The 26,841-nt window shown below is 37.1% G+C and overlaps 1 protein-coding gene across 1 annotated transcript; it reads right to left on the minus strand.

Moving 5' to 3' along the window:
- Positions 1-23,034: 23,034 nt before the first annotated feature.
- LOC149261742 (uncharacterized) lies at positions 23,035-24,585 on the minus strand. The gene is made up of 2 exons (XM_089370825.1): positions 23,230-24,585; positions 23,035-23,103 (listed from the first exon to the last, which is right to left on the minus strand). Exons 1-2 carry the CDS (start codon positions 24,583-24,585, stop codon positions 23,035-23,037), a joined length of 1,425 nt encoding a protein of 474 aa, XP_089226951.1.
- Positions 24,586-26,841: the final 2,256 nt, after the last annotated feature.

Genomic DNA, 26,841 nt, shown 5'->3' on the forward strand with positions numbered 1-26,841 from the left:
GTTAAATATTAAGTCATTCCGGGCAAGCCAGATTTCCCAACAAACAAATTTGGGAATGGAAAGCCATATATGGATCCACAGGGATTTCTTTGGGATGGGTTGAGGGTAGGATTGTAGCCATCCGGAAAAAAGGTCTGCTATGGAGCTGTGCTGGGGCGGGGAGACAGGCAGTCCAAGTAGAGTTAGTGCCCAAACTTCTTTAGCAAAATTGCAATCAGTAAACAAATGGGGAGCTGATTCTCCTGAGTTTTTGCACATTACACATCTATGAGGCCCAGCGAAGTTACGCTTTGACAAATTGTCCCCTGTGAGCTGTTTATTTTGCATGAGGATCCAAAAAAAGAAATTAACTTTGGGAAGTCCTTTAGCGTTCCATACCTGTTTCCAGAACGCTGGTGTTCTCATGCTGTCTTTTTTGATCTGAAGGGCAGAGTAGCCCAAAGATGGCGTGTAAAACCCGGTTTCACCCCATCCCCATCTGTCTGCGATGTTTCGGTGTACCGGTGCTGCATTTAGAAGCAGAGATTTGAGGATTTCGGTTTGCTGTTGGAGCTGTTCTGGCACAGGGGGAATTGCCCAATCTACCCAATTCCCTCTGCTGTCCCACTCAGAAATGTCATTCAGCTTTCTTATTCCTGCTTCTTGTAGCCAGTTCCTGATGTCCCGGATTTCTGTGTGGGAGCTGAGAGGAGGCCTGTTCATTATGCGATCTTTCCAGAGAAGGGTCTTTTCCCCATTACCCGGGATGCGGTATAGGTGTTTGCTGAAACTACTCATGCTTTTCCTACAGAGGTTCCAGGTATTTGTGCCTGCTGTTGTGTTGTTTGTTGTCAGATGTCTGAGGGGGATCCCCTGCGCATATTTGGCGATGAATGTTTCGCTGATCTGATGAGTAGGATCTGAATAAATTTTCCACAAGAGCTTGCATCCAAGAGACAGATTCGAAAGTGCAGGATCTCTGATCTGAAGCCCGCCTTCCAGAATTGGCTGCTTGACTAATTCCCAGTTTGCCAGATGGATTTTATTTTGATTGCCTCTGCCTCCTTTCCAGAGAAAATCTCTTAGAAGACAAGAGATCTGCTCCATGATGTGTTTCGGGGCCAGAAGAAAGGAGGCTTGGTAAATGGGAAGAGCAGATAAGACGGATTTGATAAGGATGATTTTCCCTCCCTTGGTCAACCAATAGCCTCCCCAGGAGTTAATCTTATCTTTAATTTTGCTAATGACCCCCTGCCACAAAGATCTGTTATTGACTCCAGATGTGAGGGGAAGGCCTAAATATTTGATGCTGTCCCAATGGGCGAAGCACTCAAATCCTAGGATCTGGGCTATATTATTGAGGTTGGGCTGACTCACATTCCATCTTAAAATCGAGCTTTTCCTGTCATTTACCGCAGCTCTTGATGCTCTACAATAGCTTTTTAAAACAGCATCAAAATTGGCTGCTATTCTAGAGGAGGCCCCTCCTAGTAGAATAGAGTCATCTGCAAAAAGAGCATGATTCATTGGGTTAAGAGCGCTTGCGATTCGGATTCCAGGGAGTTCACCTGTGTTCATTTCCGCGGCCAGCTTCCTGCTGAGCGAATCGGCCATAAGGATGTACAAGAAAGGTGAGAGGGGGCAGCCTTGCCTTAATCCGCGGTGAGCTTGAAAGAAGGCTGCTGGACGACCGTTGACCATGGGGGCAATCCAAGGGCATGAGATGCAAGCTTTTATGATATTGATGAACTGAGGGGGGAAGCCAAAGGCTCGTAGGACTTGGAGAAGATAGGCATGATTGACTCTGTCAAATGCGTTCGCCATGTCAAGCTTGATCAACATCCCCTTCTCTTTCCTCTGTTTGCTGGAGTGGATGGCTTCCTGCACTTGGATGATATTATCCAAGATGTGTCTGCCTTTGACAAATCCTCCTTGGGCTCTGGATATTAGTTTGTCAAGAAGGGGTTTAATTCTATTTGCTATGATTTTTGACAGGATTTTATAGGAGGCATTGCACAGGGAGATGGGCCTGAACCTGCCAAATGTTTCCGGATTGACCTCTTTTGGTATTAATGCAAGAAAGGTGGAATTGATGCCTCCCCCAATCTTGGCTTTCCCAAAGAATCCGTGTATCATTTTCAGCAGATCTGTTTTGATGATGTCCCAGCAGACTTTGTAGAAGCGGATTGTGAAGCCGTCCGGCCCGGGGGCCTTGTCTGAGTCCATTGCCCAAATTACCTTGATGATTTCTTCTTCAGATACTGGTTTCAGTAATGCCTGGTTGTCCTCATGGTTGATGAGGTGAGGAATATGCGTGAGCAGATTTTTAGAATCCTCTTTGCTTCCTTCATGCCTTGTGCCATAGAGATCTTTGAAGTGATTTTCAGCTGCAATTTTTATTTGATCAAATTTATTGCAGATCTCCCCTTCATCATTTTTGATCTCTGTAATATGGTTCCGAGAGAGACGGGCTTTGTATTGTCGGTGAAAAAAGGAAGTATTTCGGTCTCCTGCCTTTAACCAGAGGCTGCGAGATTTAATTCTCCAATGCTCCTCTTCCCTTCTGATGGATTGATGGATGTTTCTTTGACAGGCAGCTTCTTTGTTTAAAATTTCCGGGGTGATGTGAAGCCCTTCCATACCTATTTGCAAGGTTTCCAACTGCTGGACATCGATTTTTCTCTGGTGGGTGGATGGGTTCTGTAGATTCCTTTGCCACTTCTTTAGAGCTTGTTTGGTGGCTTTTAATTTTTGCTCCCACACGTAACTTGGTGATCCGTTGATGGGGATATCCCAAGCTGATTGAATAGTATCCATGAACCCTTCTTTTTCAATCCATAGTGGGTTAAATTTAAAGGGGATGGGTCCAAGGTCTTCTTCAGGGGCCAGAAGGAGGAGGATAGGCTTGTGATCCGAGGAGAGCTTGGGGAGAATTTTTGTAGATATGAGGAGTTTTTCCATCAGCAGGGAGCTATGAATTAGAAATCTGTCCAGCCGGGCAGCGATGTGATCAGGCCCAGTTCTGTTATTTGTCCAAGTATATTTGCCTCTCACCGGGGCAAAGTCTAGAAGATCCCACTGTTGCATTATTTCCTCTACCAAAGGGAGCATCTGATCTCTGTTGCTGTTTCCCCCCCTTTTTTCTTTAGGCTTCATTACTAAGTTGAGATCTCCTCCCAGGACAATATTTTTTGGGGAGTGCTGATCTAAAAAGGCCAAGAGAGTATTCCAACAGTCTCTTTTTTCTGCATAGTTAACAGGAACATATAAATTGAATAAGGCTATAGATAACTTACTTTCTAGATGTTTTAGCTCCGTGAAGATCCAATGTTGCGTCTCATGAGAGTTTGCCAGATGAAACTTATCTTCCGACCAGAGGGTAGCAACGCCTCCCGAGGTTCCTCTTGAGCTGACTGTTATGCCTTCATTCTTTTTCCATTTAGATTTGCTGATATCCTTGAGAGTTTGCCCATCGATTTTGGTCTCTTGGAGTAGGAGGATGTCTGAGGGTTCTATTTTTGTTAGATCTTTGACGGCTTCAATTTTTGGTTGAGTCCCCAGGCCTCTGCAGTTCCAAGAGACTATTCTCATTATTTACCTGGCGAGGGGTTTGGGATTACTCCCTTGATGGATCTTCCTCTAGTATTTCTTCCTATGGTCATCTCTATTGTAGATTGGCTGCCTTGCATTTTGAGACGCTCTGCTTCCTCCTCCCTGACTGCTTTGTGGGTCTTCCTGCCTGCTTTCTTCGAGGGTCTCTCGAAGGTCTCTTCCTCTGAGGAATCTGAAGGCTCTGGCACTTTATTCTTCTTTGTTATATCTGCATATGAGAGCCTGGAGGGGCTGCCCTGAGTAGAGTCTAGCGGTGCTTCTCCACCTCGCTCTTTATTTGCCTGTGGATCTTCGGCCTGTGCTGGTGTGATCAGATCTGTTTCTGGGGGATCTGAAGGAGAGGCTTCTTCAGGATTTGTGTTCTCATCCGATTTCTGTTGGGTTTCATTTTCTTTGCTGGGTTTTCCTTGATTGTTCCCCTTTGTGGCTCCTTTCCCTGTTGCTTTTGCATTGCCCGTTTTCTGGATTGTAGTCCATTGATCTCCCTTGGGGGGATGGCTCTGATCTTCCGACTTTTTCTTGCAGTGTTTTGCGAAATGGCCATAGCCGTGACAGTGTCTGCATTTAAAGGGGATCTGCTCGTAATCCAGCTCTTGAATATGGGACCATCCTGCCACAGTGAGTTTTATTGCTTCGGGTAGTCCTTCTTCCAGATCTACTTCCACGCATATTCGGGCGCAGGAGTATTGGTCTTTCCTTGCGGCCTGGTCAATGTATTTGCCCAGAGAGTTGCCGATGATTTGGAGGGATTTCTGACTCCAGCAATGCAGGGGGAGGTGGGGAAGCCGCACCCATACTGGAACCGCAGAGGGGACATCCTGGGTCGGATCGAAGTCTGGGGACCATTTATTTAAGTATAGTCCCTGTGGCCCCATGAAATATGGCCCGTTCCTGAAGATGAGGCTCCGATCTTCTGCTAATTCAAAGACAAAAACAAAGAAACCTTTACCAACGAAATAAGATTTAATTCCTTCCTTGATCAGAGGGGTCCAGTTTCTCTTGATCCAGTCTTCTACAGATTTGGGCGATGGCCAAAGACCGGTGAACTGTCCTATGAGCCCTCTATCTGCTAGATTCAGAGCTGAGCGGCAGGTTTCTTCCTCGGGGAGGGCCACCGTGGGAATGCAGTCTTTTTTTTTGACGAATTTCTGTTGCTGAGCAGAAGGGGGTCGCCTGTTGCATGCTTCTATTATTTTCTGAAACTCTATGACTTCTGGGGGGAGGGGGGGAGGATCTGCCTCCCCATCACCAGGCATGGCTGCCCAGGTCCGCTGCTGAACCAGAACGCGTCCCCAGGAGGGCGGCGCAGGGGGCTAGGTCACGCAGAAGCTGCGCGGGATCAGTCCGAGCCTGTCGGAGCTCAGAGCCAGCGGGTTTTCTCGTCCAAAAGATTACTAAATATATTTTTAAATATTATATGGTGATTAAATTAAAATTTTGAAAACATATTCCAAAACACCATCTTTATGGCCTCTATGAGCTTAATTAGCATAGAGCTAACAACTAAAGTAAGAATCACTAACAATGAATGCTTCATAAGTACAATAAAAATAGAAGCACGTCAACTATTAGTTTTACATATTAAAGTATCCACACAATGTTATTTCTTATTTGATCATTTGTATCGCAATTTCATAATTGTATTAGATAAATATGGATTTAAAGATGCTGAAGGTAGTTAATATTTGAAGTTTCATCCATTAATGTAAAGAAGATGAAGAGACTATGGCAATATCTTTTATTTATGACCATAAGGTAAAGATTTCAATAAAAAAGATTAATTTTCCAACATTCAATAAAAGATTTCTATTTACATGATAATAAATGAAATAAATACATAGTACCACTTGTAGAATAGTGATAATTTTAAACTAAAAAATTATTTTTCTTATTTGTGAGATATTGTTATTAAAATTGTGTAAAAATTTCTATCAACATGATAATAAATTAAATAAATACATGATACTATTTATAAAACGGTAATAACTTTAAACAAAATGTTTAATAAAAAAATTATTTCTCTATTTTTTGGGTGAGATATTGTTATTAAGATTATATAAAATTCAATAGTACCTTCATTCTCAAAATAACTTTATCTCCATAAATAATTTCTACCCTCGAAGCCTGCCATAAACTTTTGAAGCAACAAACTCAAAAAAAACTAAACCCGAGGCAAACCAACAAACTCCCAGAAAGTAAACCTCCATGGTGAAACGATCGAGGTGAGAGCGTTCCTGATTCTGAAGGAACCCTGGACACGGCCTCTCGCCTCATAGGCATCTCGCGGAAGCGTAAGATGGAGTGCCCCGAAGAAATGCATAGGGATTATTTCTGCATACGGATTCTTGTAGGTTGCCTCTCAGTTTGACGATCAATTCATGAATTGATTTTCATCACCCAAGCATTTGGGTTTTGTTAAATACTCTCCATCTTGATTATCATATGAAAATTCTTTTTTCATTCAAATTTTGTTTTTGGTAAAGGTATTGAGGGTAGTGTTAATAGGTATTTTTTGTTTTTTTTTTTTGAGGTATCACATGTTTATTGTTTATTTATATTAAATATATATATATATATATATATATATATATTTTTTTTTTTTTTAATTTTAAATTTATTTATTAATAATTATTAAATGGATCGTAGAGTTTTAATAATATTCATTAAATATTTTTAATATTTTTAATAGTAGTTAAGATAGAGAGTTGAGATTATCTCAAAGGTAGTTATGATTTTTTTTCTTTTCAATTTAATTAAAAAAACATGTTTACTTCTCATCTATTTTTTTCATGAATGAGTTTTTTTTTAACTGAAACGTGAATTTCTAGACCACTTACAACATGTCTCTAGAGACTTGAACCCAAGCAGGTTGGGAAACTAATTGTTCATCGAACCATGCCAATTAAGATTCTTTGAGAGTAAGAAAACTTTTCATAATATGTTCTTCCTATCATTATTTTTGTGAAATATTTTTCCTTTATTAATTTTTTTTTTATATACAAAGGATTTTTTTATAAGAAAAATGTTAAGAATTTTAACCCATATTACGATAGTTCAAAATAAAATTGTTATCATTTTTATACAACATAATCCTATACTAATGAAGCTCATGCATGTATATATCACCTATTTATTGAAATTACATCTTAGTGGTGGGAAATGAAGATAAAAAACTTTGGTTATGTGAATCCTTTTATTACTCATATAGGCGAAATAATTCCAATTAAAATTAACTTCCCATCTTCTTACTACTAAGATTTACAAATGATACCTACTAATTTTCCATGGCCCCACCTATAGATCTTTGGACTACCTGCTCCACTTTCTTTGTATTTACTACCTACTCAACTTGCTTGTAGTACTTCTTGTTATGCTTGTTTGGATTCATGAATATTACCTATATGCCTTCTTTATGGGTACTTAATATGAAGACATAGCAATGGACATTAGAGATAGAAAATGATTCAATGTAGGTTTGATTCATATTGAATAAGTGGTATTCAATTTAAACATTTATTTTGTAAACAAAAAATAATATTATTTATTTGTGTTTTTTTGCAAATGGTGTTTTGCATCATAATATATAATGTATATATACACTAATCATTATGCCTATAATTCTTATGACTAAAAACTCTGGAAAATTAGATTGTTTTAAAAAAATATGTTCTTACCAATTATAAATAATTATTATTATTTTTTTAATTCATTAGTGTAGTGACATCTATCCATTAATATTATTGAAAAATTTTATTGTAATTATTTAAACAAGTAAACTAGTTATTTGATAATGATGAGTAAAAAAGTTAATTGATTATAAAGAATATAAACACTAACTCGCTTCTAAAGTTCTGGTCCAACTGCTAAATGTGGAAGTTTGATCTCACAAGTCCCAAAAGACAATCCCGGCGCGGCGATTTCTTCAATTGACCCCACAAAAAAAACAAAAAGAATGTGTTTTGGTTAATAATCTATATATATCCCAAACTGATATATCGTTGATGGAATTTTAGCGAGATCTACTGAAATTCCAAATTTTAGCGAGTCAGAGCTCGCGTAGCTAGATCTGGTAGGGGTTACATTTTCAAAGAACCGTCGCACCATGAACGAACATCAATAAATATATTAGAATTAAGGATCTTTTACCATAAAGTAAAAGGTCATGCTTACTCTACTTTCATTATACATTGGAAATTGTAAAAATAATATGCAGAAAAATATCAAATTATTAGTAATTTTTTAATAATAAAGAAAATTATTATAATTTTAATGTTAAATTTTAATGGAAAATTTATCATTGTTATTTTTTAAATACATGTAATTTATTACTATTATTTAAATAAAATCACATCATACTTTACACTTAAAACTCTTAGCTAACCAAAAAAACAATTTCAGAGTTTAAACCAATTTTCTATTTCAATATTTAAAATATTGTTAAATCTATTCATTTAAAATATTATTTTCTAAACCAATTAAATTAAATTTAAAAAATTAATTTTTAATATTTTTTAAATAAAATTTAATTAAATAAATTATTTTAAATAGAATTTAATTATTTTCTAAACCAATTAAATTAAATTTAAAAAATTAATTTTTAATATTTTTTAAATAAAATTTAATTAAATAAATTATTTTAAATAGAATTTAATAATAACACATTCTATTTAAGGAATATACATGTTTACAAAAATTTTATAAATTATATTGTTTAAATTTTCCTATATCTATATATATTTTAGATATATTTTTTTTATCGTAAAATTATATATATTTAAAATATATATTTATATTTATTTATTAAGTTTAAATTTATATTTTTTATAGGGATAATATATTTATATTTTATATGAAAATATACATATTTATTTAAAATTATGATTATTTAATTTAAATGATAGAAAAAAAAGTAATCTTTTCAATCAATAAACCTAATTAATAGGTTTTTAATTTATATATTTATTAAGAAAATGCTTAATAAAAATGTAATGAATTAATGTTTTTCTATATTTTCAAAATAATAATTTATATATTTATTAGGAAAATGCTTAATAAAAATATGTAATGAATTAGTGTTTTTCTATATTTTCAAAATAATAAGATGGAAAATTGATATTTTTGACTTGAAATATAATGGAATTTTTTTTAGATTAATGAAGCTGCAAATCTAGTTATAATAAAGTATTAATAATTTTAGATTAATGAAGTTGTAAATATGGTTATAATAAAGTATTAAGGATGTTGAAATTGTTTCTACATTATAATTGATTATATTACAAAATTTTAATAAAAGTGAAAAAAAAAAACAAAAAAATACAAAACTTTTACGATTTTCTTAGGAAAAAACAAAGCTTTAAAATTTTCTAATCATATGTAAGAGTCTACAATTATAGAGAATACTAAAAAAAACATAGATATATTATTTATAGATTGACATGGATCAAAATGGTTATGTAGTTGAAACATGCCATATCCCAACCATATTATGTACCCACCCCAATCAAGTTGTTGAAAGTGCAAATTGAGTTAAAATTAATCTTATTGAGAAGGCTTAGAGATCATGGATGTAATATCAACTACATGGCTAGGGTTCTTTTCCATAGCCATTATTGTCTATTCTCTTCGCTTGCCTTCACTTACATATATGCTCAAAGAAACTTGTAATTATGAAGTAGAATCCAAAGGAAGATGTAAGTGACAACATTGATCTAAAAGATTTGACTCCTAAAGGCACTAGCTCTTTTCATGTTAATTTGAATCCTCTCTCTTCATGTCGAGAATCTCCCTCTTTTTGCAATTTTGCAGCCCTCTCACGATGGGAGGAGAAAACTCAATTGATAAAAGGGACTATGAAAAACAATTTGAGGAGATCAGTTTTTCTTTGAGTGCAATAAACTTCACTTCTTATACTTCCTATAGTCACATATTCCATTGAGAAATTTGTTAACATTCTTATTATATTTATGAAAAAAAACTATTATAAATCACATTTTATAAAAATAATAGATTAATTTGTTGTTTTAACATGTTTTAGATTTAAATTTATTCGTTTATATTAAAAAAAAAAAATCTACATTCTAATTTCTTACATTTATTCATTTATATAAAAAAAATTCACTTTCTAATTTGATTTAATACTTGATAAAAACAACATTCTGCAATTTAATCTTGATTTTAAGTTTTTTTTATTTTTTAATCTTAACCTCTCGTCTTTCAATGATCTCAATCCCTTTATAGATATGGCTCTCAACCTTCCTATAAATGATCTCTGCTCTCAACCTTCCTATAAACAAGGGCAACTGGCATTGCTGTAGTCCCTGCCGGAGTGCAATTTCAGGAAGCACCCAAATTCAATGATAAATTGAGGGCTATGTAATTTCAGGACACACAAATTCAATCATAAATGACTAATTATCTAAATGAGTTAACAAACTAATTTAAACATGAATATAGATTAATTTTATTAAGCAGTAACAAGCGGAACTAAGCAGAATCATCTCAATTGTACCTTTAACACCTGCTTGAGTAGATTGTATACACAAAGGAATGTTCATTTCTCTTTGCTTTAAAAAAAACTTGTGTATAGATTGCCTAAGCATTTCTTCGAGACATGTTGATCTTCTGAACATGCATTTACAATTACAAATTTGACGGAGTGACAAAAAAGTTGCAAAGAAGAACTCAATTATGTGCACATATCTTCTTTAATTCTAGCATTATATCAAACTTTTAAAGCAATTTCCTTTTTGTTTAACTCGAATCTACAAAATTTCTCCCAAAACCTCATTTTCCGGCAAGAAACCCGACTGCAACCAAGGAACAAACTTTTACCCTAGTTTTAACCGTCAATCCATAGTTGTCAGTGTTGTATGCAAAAAATTCTTTAAAGCCGAGTTTGTGTGGACTAGACAAAAGCAAAATGATTTACTCTTTAAAGTGTGCTAAATATGAGTCTGCCTGGACTGGACAAAAGCAAAGAACAAAAATATCTTTAAAAGCACTAAATATGGTTGCCTTAGTCTACAAACTCCAACAATGACAATTTTGATCACCTGCATGGCGGAAACTGGAATGAATTTTCCTTTAGCGAATAGGATTTATTACAGGGTAAAAGGCCCAAAGACTTCATTTTTCTTGGAAATACGCATAGGAGAATGCATTTGGCCTTATCGAAATTGTTGATCAAAGCAATCACATGAAATATTACTTCTTTCTGTGCTGATCACGTGGCTGATTCAATCTGAGAGCGATGGAAGCAGACTTGCGGAGATCCAGTCTTCATCCTCATTTAATTTGATTGGGTGAAGTGCGTGCTGATCGTTTGTTTTGTCATTTAAACTGGTAGATCGAATTTTATTGTTGTTGAGTAAACTGGCAAAAATTATTTGGTTGACAAAGCCGCTGAAACAATTTCTAAAATTTCTGGAAATATTTTAAGCAATCAAAGTTGCTGACTGAACTGGAAAAAAATATTAATTAAACCTGGTTACACATAGAGCCCAGAATTACAACTTCGCCCGCTAATGTCAAATTGGCATCTGCGAGAAATCACAAACTACAACATCGCAGGAATATCACAAATCACAGACTCCAACGTCGTAGGAATACACCAATATGGCAGTGGTTATGAGCTAAAAATGGAAAAGCGGTTCTAAGCACCACAACCTAACTATTTTCTAATCCAAAGGCATCTTCTTAATCCAATAAGGGGTGTCGGAGAAACTCCATGAAAGAACTTAAATATGGAAAATTTTGCTAATGGAAATGCTTGTCCGACAACAAGATTCAATGAAGAAAAAAACTAACGCCATGCTGCCAACACCTCAGCGATAAACTCTTGAACATATCCGACAAAAAAACACATGTAATGCATGCATATATTTCACATATACATGGAAGGATGTATGTGCTATCATAACAAAAATGACAAAGTCATCCAGTAACTATTAATCTTTTAATTAAATATAAATTACCACTTGTTTACTGAGGGCTCATAATTGTGCCACCTGTTTATTATGCCATAACCGAACATGCACTTGTCCATTCTACCATAACACAACATGCATGTGAAAGTTCTAATAATTCTCTTTCACTCCATGGACAAAAGCGTTGGTCATGGCGGAATGTAATTTCACTGCAGCTCCAACAGTGGCTGCGTCTCCAATAGACACAGTGGTAATAGTGGCTACGTCTCCAATAGACACAGTGGTAATAGTGGCTACGTCTCCAACAATGAAACATGCATGTGAAAGTTGAGATATTTCTCTTTCACTCCATGGACAAAAAAGAGCTGGTCATGGTGGAGTGTAATTTCACTGCAGCTCCAATAGTGCCTGTGTCTCCAACAAACACAGTGGTAATAGTGGCTATTACTATGAGAAGACCCAACCTTAGAGGAATTAATTATTGTATATGTACGCCATCCTAGAGGAATTCATTATTGTATATGTACGCTGAGAAAGGATGGGTTATGGTTTGACTAGCTGCTTTTCGTTTGTTATTGAAGTGGTATGTCGCCTTGCTTCCAGATGGACGGAGTCTGAGCTTAGATTGGAACCTAGAGTGAGCCCAATTCAGCGAAAGCAGAGTGAGACGAATTTTTGTTGCATTGTGGTGGGTACGTGCAACCACAACCATGGAATAGTATCTGAATGACTCTTTTGTGTAATCCAACAGGTCGAAGACTAGAAGACTAGAAAATGAGTGGCAGTCACTACCTCTACCTCTAACAATGATTGCAAGAAGTATGAGCCATACTAATGTACGACAGAGCGAGTGGCATTAGGTAAGCCATAAACCTTTCCCAAGAAAATAAACTCAAGAATTTAAATGTGTATGTTATTTTGGTAAAAATTGGTTCCAAATCACTCATATTTTTAATATTGGCATGACTTTTTATACTGGCATGAATTTCGGTTCAGGTTTCTTTTGGTTCTTGTTTTTTGATGTTTTGGTTGAAATTACGGCATGCCCATATAAAATTTTAAAAGAAACTGCCCCTCCTAGGAGAGTTTCCAGCAACTATAACAATTATAGATCTCCTTTGAAACCTAGAATGCATATTTATTCTCGGTAATGACTCTGTTCAAAGATGCCAATAGTCGCAAGAAAATGTGCATCTATTGTAGGTTGCTTCTTTGTTTTTTCTTTACATTAGAATTGCATATCATTTTGGTAATGATACATTAACTAGCTCTTGCAACCAAATACCCATACTAGAATTTTTTTGTCCTCCAATTCCATTGCGGTTAATTGATTCTCTAACCATTGTTGATTCTCTACCCACTCCCTGCAATTGAATTAACATTCAATTTAATTATCTGCAATTGAATTAACGGGTGGAAAGAAGAAATAGAAGACTACTCCACTGTCGGGAATTAAATGTTATTTGCAATTGAATTAACATTCAATTTAATTATCTGTAATGTTAATACATTGAATTAGTTTAAAGCATAGAACAGAATTAAATATGTGCACAATAACACTATTCCTGCCAAGTGAATGAATAACTTGGATTCATTTTTCATTTTTTTATTTGATTTTTCAAGTGAAAAGAAGAAATAAATAAATCGAAGAGTCCTCCACACTCTATGGAACAATACGTACCGCGTCGGCTTTAGTTCTGTGAATCTGCCTCTTTTTTGCCGCTTGGAACCAAAACATCTTTTTGCAGGTTGGAACCAGAACATCTATCGTCTGTAGCTTGGAACCAGAACATCTATGGACATCTATCGTCCTAATGGAGCACATGAAGCAAGCAAGCAAGGCTGTCACTAGAACAGAAGGAAGGCGCATCAGTGCTATGCATGGTATAAAGAAACATAATTGCTTCACCCTTCACCGGGCTTGTATGGTAGGCACAAACAAGCAAACAAGTGTTGCGCGAACAAACCAACAAACATGGATGTAAACTGTGGAAGAAAGAAGATCAAATGTTTATGGAAAATCTAATTATATAATAATAGTAGTGATTAAAGGGTAAAGCTGCAGGACATGTGGAGGAGAGTTGCCGATATGTGGACAAGAGTTGGCTTGGCGAGAAGTGTGAGCTTGACATGCGGCAGTGTAAAACTAGTTTCAAAACTGTACATAAAAATTAAAAAACATAGCATTGAATTGTTGGACATTGAATTATTTTAACTTTGGATAAAAAGTTTAAAACCCCGCATGAGTTTCAAGAAACTTAGTTTAAAAGTTTGTTGAACATGGAATGTAGCCTCGGGAGACGTGAAGGTTCTAATAAGAGGTTGAAATGAAAACTTTGGGTAAAAATTTGGTGAACTAAAATTGCAATTAAAAATTTTAGATAAATTTTGGTGTAGCTGAATTTTTTTTTTTTGTCAAAATAGCGATTAGAGTCCCTGCAGCGCCAAAGGCAGGGACTAATAATGATAAACAGTTTTTACCTGCAGATTTTTACGAAGGCAGGGACTAATAATGATAAGCAGTTTTTACCTACAGATTTTTACAAACATCGAAACAATAATTTCACTTCCGCAACTTTAAAACATCATAAAACCAATGAATAACTTATATATGGATATTGTGTAAAAAATTATGTGTCTATAGGTCTTCTAAAGGAGATTTGGTTGAAATAAACACGAAAATATGAGCAAATTAATTTCTTTTAATGCATATCTTACTTTGTTGTAACTCACATAATCGCCTCTTGCTCTAATTGTAAAGTTTTCTGAGAACACCAAAATCTCTTGGAACCCCACTAAAAGGCAATATAATCCAAGGCCCACTGGCACATGGGAAATTGCTATCGATATAGTCACCAACCACTGACATGACCATGTGAAAACATATAAAAAACTCTGCACACAGAATTCATTTAAATAAACCAACCTTATCTTCGTGTGTCAGCGGATAATATTTACAACGCCGACCGTCGTTTCCGCGACGTTTGGATGACAAATATCCCACCCGGTCATATTTACAGCGCTAACTACTGTTTCCGCGACGTTTGGATGACAAGTATCCCACCCCGTCAAATGCGCCGTACACACAACGTGAAACCAGCAGGCTGTGATCACAGTTATGGTTGGGGCCGTCCTTTGCCCCTTCTGGCGAAGTTTCTACTGGTTCTACCACGACTGGTGTCTAGGGAGCTATACAGTGGTCGGGGTTTTGAACCAGCTGCGGACTTATCAGTAAAGTTTATACCCAGGACTGTTTACTCGAACAACAAAGACGTAGAGGGTTAGGCGCTTTATGCTGCAGAGCGGGCATCTTGGGGTTGCTGCTTATGCTTCTGTTAGGGGCGTGCGAGGCTGGTTCCCTCTATCATCGGCCGCTGCGTATGATTGCGGCGACTGCAGGGAATCTTATGGGCCGTCATGTAAGCGCCCACACTCATTGCTGCATATATTATGTGTATGCGTTGCTTTTTTCTGGGAACCGACGGATAGCATAATTTCGAAGCATATTTGGCTGCCTTCATATCAATATGCGCCCTTCTATTTTCCCCGAATATGAATTGAATGCATCACACTGTGGGTGGGATCAGAGCCCATTTCAAATCTTTATTAAACATTTAAATGGGATGTCCTCAGTATTTGGGTCCGGAACTCAGACAAATTGAAACAGAGTATTGGGGTTAAATGGTATTTTCCTAAGTTTCTGCAATGCCTACAATGGGGAGGGTTTTTCAAAACTCAGGTCCGATCAAAGAATACAACATACAAAAGTACTCTACTGTAGTCTTGAATATACGGCTACGGGGTGGGACCAGCTACCTTCTCTAAAACTGCCACCTCTTTTAATGATAAAGTGAAGGGATAATCTTCCACATTCACTAAACAATTTCAAAACAGGCCTCTACATAGTTGAACAAATGGAATGCCTTCTACATATATGGAACTTAATATTCCAGAGTTTTACTCCCTTTTTTCTCCCATGGTATCAAATGGTTTAATGGCTTTTGGTCAAAGCCATAAACATTATGTCATGTCAATGGATTTTCATTTTCCCTTTTTGGATAGGGAAATGCGGCAGAAGCTTTTTTATTATCAATTTTGATATACCGAAAGATTATGATTTTGTTTTAAATGAAAGGCCATCGTTTTGGGGTAATGCATAGTTTTTCATAATTCCCTGGTTTCTATATTTTGATCTAATTAACATTGTGGTTTCAAAATGTCTATCTAATTAACATGGTGGTTTCAAAATGTCGGTTTGAGTGAGGCTCTCAAATTTTCCTCAACCCTTTTGGGGCTACAAGGTCTCAGAGAATATTGGAAAAATTTTGTGCAAATTTAAAAATAATAGACTACAAAAATAGATATTTTCACCTATGCCAGAATATGTGTGCACATAGGCCTTAGCAAAAGTTTACCAGATCACATAAATTTAAAACACAAAAATCTTCAATGGTCCCAAGTTTTAGATTATGAAAACACTGCATTCAGATTTAAAAATTGTTTTTAAAGGAGACATTCCTAGAACACATGTACACAGATAAAAAAAAGCTCAAAAAAGAAAAAGGCAAATAAGCCATGAGGATGGCAATTTACAGATTCACATCCTCCTGAAAAAAAAGATGAAGAAACTATGGAGAATTCAGCCAAAGAAAAAGGGGGCACTCAGGACAAAAAGGTTACGCACTCAGGACAAAAAGGTTACTGTTTCCCAAACAGTGTGGCCTCCATAAAATTGCATTTCAAGAAACAGAAAATCAATAGACAATGAACCAAATATGTTGGAAGTTTGACAACGAATTATGTAAATTTGGGTAAAAATGTAACTAGTTAGTTTTATACCGAAATAGCAGTTATGTAACGGAGAAGGCTTGTATAAAACTAGTGAATGCCCGATAAATGTAAGCGTGGAGAATCATTGTTGAATTAATAGAGATTCCAATCCCTTGCCCCGTGGATGTTTCCTTGACACCCTGTCGAGGTTTTACCACGTAAATCCTGTGTGCTTATGCATGTGTTTGAATTCAGTTTTCAAATCTGTTATGTGCTTTTCTTGGTCAAGTTTATAACTGAATGTATGTTTAATTTCTTTCCTGATTTTCCCCTATTCGAACAACAATTGGTATCAGAGCGAAGTTAGTGTGGAGGCTCTGCGTGAAGGCGAGCTCATTGTTGCGTGAAGGGAGGTTTATGGCTGCGTAGAGTGGAGGCTCATTAATCTGCTGCGTGCTGATTAAAAGCTGTCACACATATACCAAGCCCGTTGCTGGAGAAAATGGAGCCGGTTGCGTCCATACCCACGTCCACAGCGTGATAGAGCAGCGATGTAAGAAGAGTGTTGCTGTCGAGGAAGAGGGTTCCAGGACCTGCATATGAAAGAGCCCTGCGTGGCTGTAAGAAGAGTGTTGTTGTCAAGGAAGAGGGTTCCAGACCTGCGTGTGCATGAAGACCAGCGTACGTGTGCGTGAATAGTCTGAGCCAGAGCTGCGTGAATAGTGTTGCCAAACCTATGTGTGCGTGAAGACCAGCGTGCGTGTGCGCGAATAGTCTGAGAAAAAAATTTCAGACCTGCGTGAAGACCAACGTGCCATTGCTAAGCTGCCAGACCGCTTTGCCAGATCTGCGCGTGCAGGAGTGACCTGCCTGTGTGCAGAGCCAGAGCCGCGTGAAGAGGAACCCCATCAAGCTGCTGTTGCCTATTGAACCCGGGTATTTATCAAAAATTTCCAGAACCTTTTATTTTTCAGTAGAAATTTTTTGAAACAAAAACAGTGGATTGAAATCAAATCAAGTTTTTAAAGGGGGTGGATTTTATATTTTATACAAATATTGGAGAAAAAAAAAAGGGTTTCTTTGTTTGTTTTAAAAAAAAAAAAAAGCAAATGGGTTTGCAAGAAAGAAAGGGTTTGTAAATAAAGAAAAATTATTATTTCTTGAAAAGAAAAATATAAACCCTAGTTCAAAGACTGAGATTATTTTTTTGAAAAGGAAAAACCCTAGTTCAAAGACTAAAGAAGGAAAAACCCTCAAAGACTGAAGATTGAAACCCTAGAAAAATGGCCAAGATGTTGAATGCGAAATTCGAGGTGGAGAAATTCACCAGAAAGAGCAATTTTGCTCTTTGGAAACTGAAGGTTAGGGATCTGCTTGTGCAACAAGGGTTGCACAAGGCATTGGATGGGGCAACTAAGAAACCTGCAAACATGACTACTTCAGACTAGGAGGATTTAGATGTCTGAGCTCTCAATACCATCCGGTTATGCCTGGCGGATGAATTTCTCTTCAATATTGGAGAGACTACAGCGTCAGGATTGTAGGGAAAACTGGAAAAACTCTATATGACAAAGTCATTAACCAATAGAATTTATCTGAAAAGACAGTTATATAGTCTTCGAATGAAAGAAGGTTCAAACGTTGCAGAACATTTGAATGTTTTTAATACACTTATATGTCAATTAACAGATATGGAAGTTAAAATTCAGGAAGAAGATAAAGACATAACCTTGCTGTGTTCTCTGCCCGAATCATGGGATCACTTTGTAACTTCAATTAGCTTGAGCATTGCTGATTCTTTGAAGTTTGAATCAGTCGTGGGAGCTCTCTTGTCTGAAAAAGTAAGAAGGAAATCCAGTACTGAAACAGCTGCATCAGAAGCCATGGTAGCTAGAGGACGCTCAAAGGAAAGAGGAGAAAAACCAAGGGGGTCTTCCAGATCAAAATTGAAGGAAAAGAAGTGTAAGGCAAAATGATGGCAATGCAATAAAATTGGACACTTGAAGAAACACTGTTGGAAACGAAAGGAATCCAATAACCCGAAGAAGGAAGCGAATCAGGTCGATTCAGGTATGATAGACGAAGTTTTATCTGCTGAAGAATTATGTATGATAGATGAAACTTCACCTGAATGTAATGTCTCTCAGGGTTTAGATAGCTGGCTGTTAGACTCTGGTGCTTCTCATCACATGTGCCCACATATAAATTGGTTTACTTCGTATGAAAATGTAAACGGTAGTTATGTGTTTATGGGTAATAATGTGTCATGTCAAACTGTTGAGATGGGAGATATCAGGATTAATATATATGATAACACAGTTAGAACATTAACTAGTGTTAGACATGTACCTGATTTGAAGAAAAATTTGATTTCTTTGGGAGTGTTGGATTCAGATGGTTATAAGTTTACAGGTCAGGATGGCGTCTTGAAAATCTTTAAAGGAGCCCTAGTGGTTATGAAAGCAGAAAAGGTCGAAAATCTTTACAAGTTAAAAGGAAGTACTCAGGTCAGTGAAGCAGCGGTTGCATCAGAAAAGGAAGAAGCAGGTACTCGTCTATGGCATCAGCGATTGGGTCATATGAGCGAGAAAGGTCTTCAGATACTAATGAAACGTAAATCTCTTCCCGATCTGAAATCCTTGAAGTTAGATTTCTGTAAACATTGTGTGTATGGAAAACAATGTAAACAAAGATTTAAAGTTGGAAATCATAATAGTAAAGATGTTTTAGACTATATTCATTCTGATCTGTGGGGACCATCCCCTGTTGTGTCATATGGAGGTGCTCTATATTTTTAACGTTTATTGATGATTTATCCCGTAAAGTTTGGGTCTTTATGCTAAAAAGGAAATCTGATGTATTAAATGTCTTTAAACAATTTAAAGCAATGGTAGAGAAAAGAACAGGCAAATCTATTAAATGTTTAAGAACTGACAATGGTGGTGAGTTCACTTCAATTGAATTTGAAAAATACTGTAAGGATGAGGGAATTATTAGACACAAAATTGTTGTTTATACTCCTCAGCAAAATGGTGTTGCTGAGCATATGAATCAGACTCTTATGGAAAGAGCCAGAAGCATGATCAGCAATGCTAACTTGCAAAAGGAGTTGTGGGCAAAAGCAGTATCTACTGCTTGTTATTTAGTTAACAGATCACCTTTAGTAGCAATTAATTGTAAAATTCCTGAAGAAGTGTGGACAGGTCAGTCTTGTGATTATTCACATTTGAGGATATTTGGCTGTGACGCTTATTCTCTTATTCCTAAAAATCAGCGTTCAAAATTAGATCCAAGATCGAAGTGTTATGTCTTTGTTGGGTATGACTATGCAGTGAAAGGATATAGGTTGTGGGATCCTACATTGCGGAAGATAGTCATTAGTAGAGATGTAACATTTGATGAATCTTCTCTTTTAAAATCAAATGTTGAAAGAATTGAACAGGAATAGGTATCGCCAAATCAACGAGTTCAGTTGGACGCTAGACCTTTCAGTGACAGTCGAAAGGAAGGAGAGACTTCTAAAGAAAAAGGTGTTGAAGACACAAAGGAAGCCGTTGAAGCTTTTGAACCAGTTCAGCAACCAGTTGCTCTAAGAAGGTCTACAAGGGAAAGGAAAACTCCCAAAAGGTATGAAGATTTTGCTTCATCTTTTGCTTTGATTACTAAAAGTGGGGAACCTTCTTGTTATCAGGAAGCAGTAGATGATACAGATAGCGAAAAATGGAAAACGGCTATGGAAGAAGAAATGGATTCCTTAGCCAAGAACAATACTTGGGATCTTGTAGAGCTTCCTGAAGGGAGAAGTGTTGTTGGATGCAAGTGGGTCTTCAAACTGAAACGGAAAGTTGATGGAAGTATCGAAAGGTATAAGGCGAGACTGGTAGCAAAAGGGTATTCTTAGGTTGAAGGTATAGACTTTCATGAGATTTTTTCTCCAGTTGTAAAACTTGTTTCTATTCGTACTGTGTTGGCACTAACTGCGTTACTTAATCTTGAGTTAGAATAGTGAGATGTTAAAACAGCTTTTCTACATGGTGATTTGAATGAAGAGATATATATGGAATAGCCAGAAGGTTTTGTACAAGGTTGCAACAGAAGATTAGTTTGCAAGCTCAGGAAATCATTGTATGGTCTGAGGCAGTCTCCCAGACAATGGTACAAGAAGTTTGATTCCTTCATGGTGAGCCAGAACTTTATAAGAAGTGAGTATGATCATTTTGTATACTTCAAAAGTTTCAATGGCCTATTCATTATCTTAGCTTTGTATGTTGACTATATGCTTATTGCAAGCAAAAGCATGGAAGAGATCAACAGGTTAAAGGCTCAGCTCTCTAGGACGTTTGATATGAAGGATCTTGGAGCAGCAAAACATATCTTGGGCATGGAGATACACAAAGACAGGAAAAATGGTAAGCTTTGGTTATCACAGCAGAAGTATGTGGAGAAAGTACTTGAAAAGTTCTCTATGAACAATGTGAAACCTGTTAATGTTCCACTAGCTTCCCATTTTAAGCTTTCTTCGGTTTTGAGTCCTAGAGCTGATGAAGAAAAGCAGTATATGTCTCATGTACCATATGCAAATGCTATAGGCAACTTAATGTATGCGATGGTATCTACAAAACCTGACATTTCACATGCAGTTGGAGTTGTCAGCAGGTTCATGGCAAATCCAGGTAAAGAACATTGGCAAGCAGTGGATATCTAAGAGGCACAAGTGACCATTGCATCGTCTTTAATGGTAGTGAAGGATCAGTCTGCGGATATGTAGATGCTGACTATGCATGTGATTTGGACAAAAGAAGATCTACTACAGGTTATGTCTTTACTCTTGCAGGTGGAGCAATTAGTTGTATGGCAAAGCTTCAAGAAACAGTTGCGTTGTCCACTACCGAAGCTGAATATATAGCTGCTTCAGATGCCAGTAAAGAAGCAATCTGGTTAAAGGGTCTGCTCGATGAGATTGGAAGGATGCAGGAGAAAGTGAATGTACTTTGTGACAGTCAAAGTGCTATTCACTTGGCTACAAATCCTGCTTATCACAGCAGAACCAAGCACATTGATGTAAGGTATCATTTTCTGAGACATGTGATCGATGGCGGAAAAGTAGCTCTTCAAAAGGTCCATACGCAAGAGAATTGTGTAGACATATTCACAAAGCCAGTTACAGTAGAGAAGCTGCGATGGTGTTTAGCTTCTCTTGGCTTGCAGAAAAGATGATGAATGGGCATGGGCAAGGGATTAGGAAAATTGTTGTCAAGGTGGAGTTTGTTGGAAGTTTGACAACGAATTATGTAAATTTGGGTAAAAATGTAACTAGTTAGTTTTATATCGAAATAGCAGTTATGTAACGGAGAAGGCTTGTATAAAACTAGTGAATGCTCGAGAAATGTAATCATGGAGAATCATTGTTGAATTAATAGAGATTCCAATCCCTTGCCCTGTGGATGTTTCCTTGACACCCTGTCAAGGTTTCACCATGTAAATCCTGTGTATTTATGCATGTGTTTGAATTCAATTTTCAAATCTGTTATGTGCTTTTCTTGGTCAATTTTATAACTGAATGTATGTTTAATTTCTTTCCTCATTTTCTCCTATTCGAACAACAAAATAGAGGATGAATCACAGGGTATAAAGTGTGTCCATGGATCAGAAAGCTCAGATTTAGATAAAGAACGCCTTTCAAAGATAAATGTTGGTGTATTGACTCTTGTTCTTGTAGGCCACAATTCTAGGACTTGGCAATAGAGCAAGAAAAAAATGAAGATAAAAATAAGTAGTGTCCACATTGCTGATTCTTTCCCATTGTATATGTTTTTTTAAAAGAATATAACTGAAAATATTTATTTTCGCGTTTTATTTGCCACTTAAGATCTAGGTAAAATATATTTCCTTTTCTATATAAATTTTCTTTTTAACCAGGAAGAAAAATAATGCTTATATTTAGAGGCTTTTTATCATATTACAATAAAATTATGGTTATGTTATGTTGAAGATTACTATCCAATCCCCTATTTATTTGGACACGAAGAAACTACGATCATGTACCTCTTTCCTCGGGAAATAAGCCCTCCTAGTGACCTTATTCCTCAATTTGATATCGAAGCCCTCCTCGTGACCTTATTCCTCAATTTGATATCCAGCCAGAAAGTGAAACGTTCACCTAGGCCAAAACAAATGGCCCATTTTGCATATTCCTCTCTTTCTAGACGATTTTGTACCTATTAATGCTCCATATTTTGCTAAAAGCCCTGTTCGATTTCAGATCATGATCTCTGGGTTTGATTTGAATCTCCTTCGCAAAAGCCTAACCATGAATTGCGACTTTGTCCTTGTTCTAGTTCTTGGAAAAAAATTATTGGATGTCATCAAATATCACATTTTTGATATATAAATAATGGGAAAACAATATAAATGAAACCCCATAGAAACCATAATCAAATTAACCAAATTAAGCCCGACAGACTTCCACTATAAAATCACTATTGAAGGTTTTTCAGAACGAAAAAGCTTCAATGTATCATATTGAGATAATATAAAGGTCCAAATAGTACATAAGACAACTGATAAGAGCTGATAGATCTTGATCTTTTACACAAATCTGATAACAAAAACTAAGAAAACGATTCCCCCGCGAGGGAAGGAAAAACGTCAGAGCAGTAACAAAAATCATCAGACATATACAAATATCATTGATATATGCATCACATACCATAAACCATATCCTATATGAGTATCATAGATATATGCATCACAGGCCATAACCATTCATATTTGAGTCTTTGATCACAGGGATTTCTGAATAGCCATATGCCTCTACCTGTCCAAAGATAATTAACAGCAAAAAAAAAATGATAAAGAAAAAACCTGAGAAAACAGCATAGGGGAGTTATGATCCAGGGATAGAGAACTCCTGGATAAAGCAGGAATTCTCACCATCTGTTACCTTCAAAGACCATGAACCTGCAACAAGAAGCAGACCCTCCTTTGACAGGCAGTCCGCTTGCTGATTTTGAGCATGGCAGATGTGTTGAATGGATTTGTCTTTCATGAGACCCCAAAAAAACATGATTCGGTCCACCCAGCCTGCTAGGTGAGGGCTTCTGATGAGGCTCGTCCCTAAGACATGATCAATCACAGATTTGGAGTCACCAAAAATAGAAATAGCCTGAATATCAAAAAAAGTACAAAAAGCAAGAAGGCCTGCTAGAGCCCTCGCCTCAGCCAAACTATTTGTGCCCTTTCCTCCGTTCCAAGCAATAAAGTATTGAAGATCCTTGTCCATTATAATGTGAACCCCGCATCCACAAGCGTTTTGTTGTTCAACTCCATCAAAAAATGCACATGGGGTTCCTGTGCTAATGCTCTCCTGCGCTTTACTGTTGCCTTTTTTCATTTTGGGGTGCTTCATTGGCATAGCATCAATGGCTGCTATGATCTGTTGCACAATAGACTTTAGGGGGATCTTTGATTCTTTGAAAAGTTTGTTGTTTCTCCATATCCAAGCGTACCAAGTTACAATAATAACCATGGGCCTCCATGAGTCTCTTTGCCCATTCCACCAATCATAAGCTTCCTGAATTGAATCAAAATCAATGAGAGGGAAACCATATAGGTTTGCCAGATCTTGCCAGACTTGCAACGAAGATTGACATTTGAAAAAGATGTGAAAATTAGATTCTTCATAAGACTCGCACATAGCACATCTGCTCGGTCCGTGCCAACTCCTTTTCCTCAAATTTTCCCATGTCAAATTCTTGTTATGGAACACCAACCATGAGAACAAAATAAACTTTGGAGGGCAACCTGTCTTCCATAAGAGCGGAGGAAAAAGCGAGCCAGCGCGAGGAGTCTTTAATCCGATCAAATCCTTGTAAATATCTTTTACTTGGGCCAGCAAACAGGCTTTTGGAACTGCCCAGGTCAGATAGTCAGTTGTCAGAGAACAATGAAAACCACAACTATTCAGCGATTCCTTTACGGAATTCCAAAGATCAGCTAGTGACACTGGCATGCCAAAATCAGTGGACTCCTTCCAGAGGGGGATTGGACCTTGCCACGCAGATATGAGCTTGTCCCAAGTAAAAATGCCAATTCTGTGGAAAAAAATAAGAAGCTTCCCTAGAATGGATATGCTTTCCCGACCACCCATGATGGGATCTATGCCAATAAGAATTCTGCTGCCCGTTTGCAAACTCCACTTCAAATTGTTTAAAAAATATTTCTCAATCTTGCGGAAATTGAGCCAAATAGTTGAGCCATATTTGGCTCCAATCCTACCTTTCCTAAACCAGTATTCCATGCCTCTTCCTTTCATGTATTTCTTTTTTATGGTGGAGCTCCATGGACCGTCCCCGAAAACTCCTCTCCACAGTGATTTGCAAAGGAGAGCTTTGCCAAAAATCCTCAAATCCAATAAACCCTAGCCTCCCAAATTCTTGGGCATAGAGATCTTTTCCATCTTAGTAAGGTGATATTTTTGCTGATCTGATTTACCACCCCAAATAAACTTTGCAGATATCTTGTTCATTTTGTGGATGATACTTGCAGGGAGGAAAAAAATATGAGCCCAGTAAACAACCATTTGCATTAATACAGCTTGAGCTAATACAACTCTTCCTGCCAAGGATAAACACTTGTATTCCCAAGCCGATATCTTTTTATAGTACCTATCTATCAGCGACTGCCAGCCTGCTTTAGAATAATTGTTTGCTTTTAACTAAAAGCCCAAGTACTTTAAGCCATATTTGATCGGTCTCTACTCGATTCCAAACAATTCAGAGCACCATTTCCAAATTGCTGTCGTTGTGGAAGAGGATAGATTTAGCCTTGTTTAGATGTAATCCAGTAGCTCTTTGGAATCTATTAAGGATGTCATTGAGCCAAATCCACGATACCCTGCATAGCATTGCAAAAATGAGAACATCATCAACAAAAAGATTGTGCGAGATGAAGTTATTCCTGCAGATCTTTACGGGCCTGCATCTATCTTCTGAGACTGCCTTATTTATGTGAAGGCTTAGAGAGTTCATTGCCAGGATGAACAGAAGTGGAGAGAGGGGGCAACCTTGGCGAAGTCCCCTTTCAGTTGGAAAAAAAGGAGAAGGCATACCATTTATAATGACAACATAGTTCACATTTTCCACACATGCCATGATCCAGCTAATAGAGTTTGAATTTAGGCCGATCTTCGCTAGTAAGCATCTTACGAACCCCCAGTCTAAACAGTCATAAGCTTTTTGTAAATCAATTTTAAGAATGGCAACATCTGACTTCTTTGAGAGCATAGTAAACAGACTTTCCTGAGTATTAGCGACGACATCCAGGATATTCCTTCCCTTCAAAAAGCATGTTGATCCTTTGTAAGAAAAGTGGCCAGTGTCGCTTTAATCCTTTCAGCTATGATTTTTGTGATGATCTTGAAGGTTATGTTGCATAAGGAAATCAGCCTAAAATCTTGAAAGGAAACCGCCTCCACTTTTTTTGGGATGAGAGCTATTTGAGTTGATGATGTGAGCTGATGAATGCTACCTGAGATTCTGGATGCCTCAACCATCCTCAGCAAGTCTTGTTTGATGATATCAAAGAAGTGAATAAAAAATTCTATTGTCCAGACATCCGGGCCCGGACATTTGTCCTTTTTAAAGGCCTTCATAACATCCAGGAGCTCATTCTCTGTTATAGGCTGAAAAAGGCTTGCGTTCTTTTCATCATCAAACATTTCAGGAACTAGGCCAATACCCCAAAGAATGTCCTGGAAGCCGCATCCTTCTCTTCTGCTATATTGGTTTTTAAAATGTCTTATGACTTCTTTAGATATATCTTGCTGTGAGGTAAAAAAGCCTCCCTGACCATCACTTATTTTCCATATTGTATTTTTCTCGCTCCTAGAATTAGCGAATTTATGAAAAAACTTAGTATTCCTGTCACCTTCCTGTAGCCAAGTTGCCCTGCTTTTTAGCCTCCAAAAAGCTTCCTCCTGCTTCAAGATGTTCTGTTTTTTCCTTTCCAATTCTTTGATTTGGCATCTCATGCTAAAAGAAAAAGAGCTAGCATCCATATCCTTTAAAATATTGTCCAGCTCCTTCTGCGTTTCTTGAAAAATAGCTCTGTCCCTCTGTCTTTTTTTAAATTGCCAATCTTTGACCACTTTTCTCATGGCTGATAACTTATCCTTGAAATTCAAGAATGGGGGGACTATGTCATTTGTAGACAGTTCCTTCCAGGTTTTGGCAATGACCTCGTTGAAATCTGGGTCTTCCAACCATGCCCTATTGAATTTAAAAGAGTACCCTTTTTTGAGACCACATTCCTTCCAACTGAGATAAATTGGTCTATGGTCAGATATGAATGCCTGCCCAATGGACGACTGTGGCATACCCAATTTATCAATAATGCTACCACGAACAATGAAACAATCGATCCTTTTAGCAATATACGCCTCCTCTGTTCTTCCATTGTCCCACGTCGGCAACATTTTAGATGGAGTTATATCTACGAAATTTCTATGCAGATGTTCATACTTTATGTGGTCAGCAAGCGGATCATTACGCCTGCA

Source organism: Pinus tabuliformis, chromosome 6 (assembly GCF_031772625.1).
Source record: "Pinus tabuliformis cultivar Carrire ecotype Pingquan chromosome 6, CPIR1, whole genome shotgun sequence".
NCBI lineage: Eukaryota > Viridiplantae > Streptophyta > Pinopsida > Pinales > Pinaceae > Pinus > Pinus tabuliformis.

Bases quoted from the DNA above. Each gene is read 5' to 3' on its own strand.
- LOC149261742 (XM_089370825.1), bottom strand. From the start codon at position 24,585: ATGGAATACTGGTTTAGGAAAGGTAGGATTGGAGCCAAATATGGCTCA. The intron at 23,104-23,229 runs GTAACAGATGGT...ATCTTTGGACAG, and splicing joins CAGGTTCATGGTCTTTGAAG to GTAGAGGCATATGGCTATTC.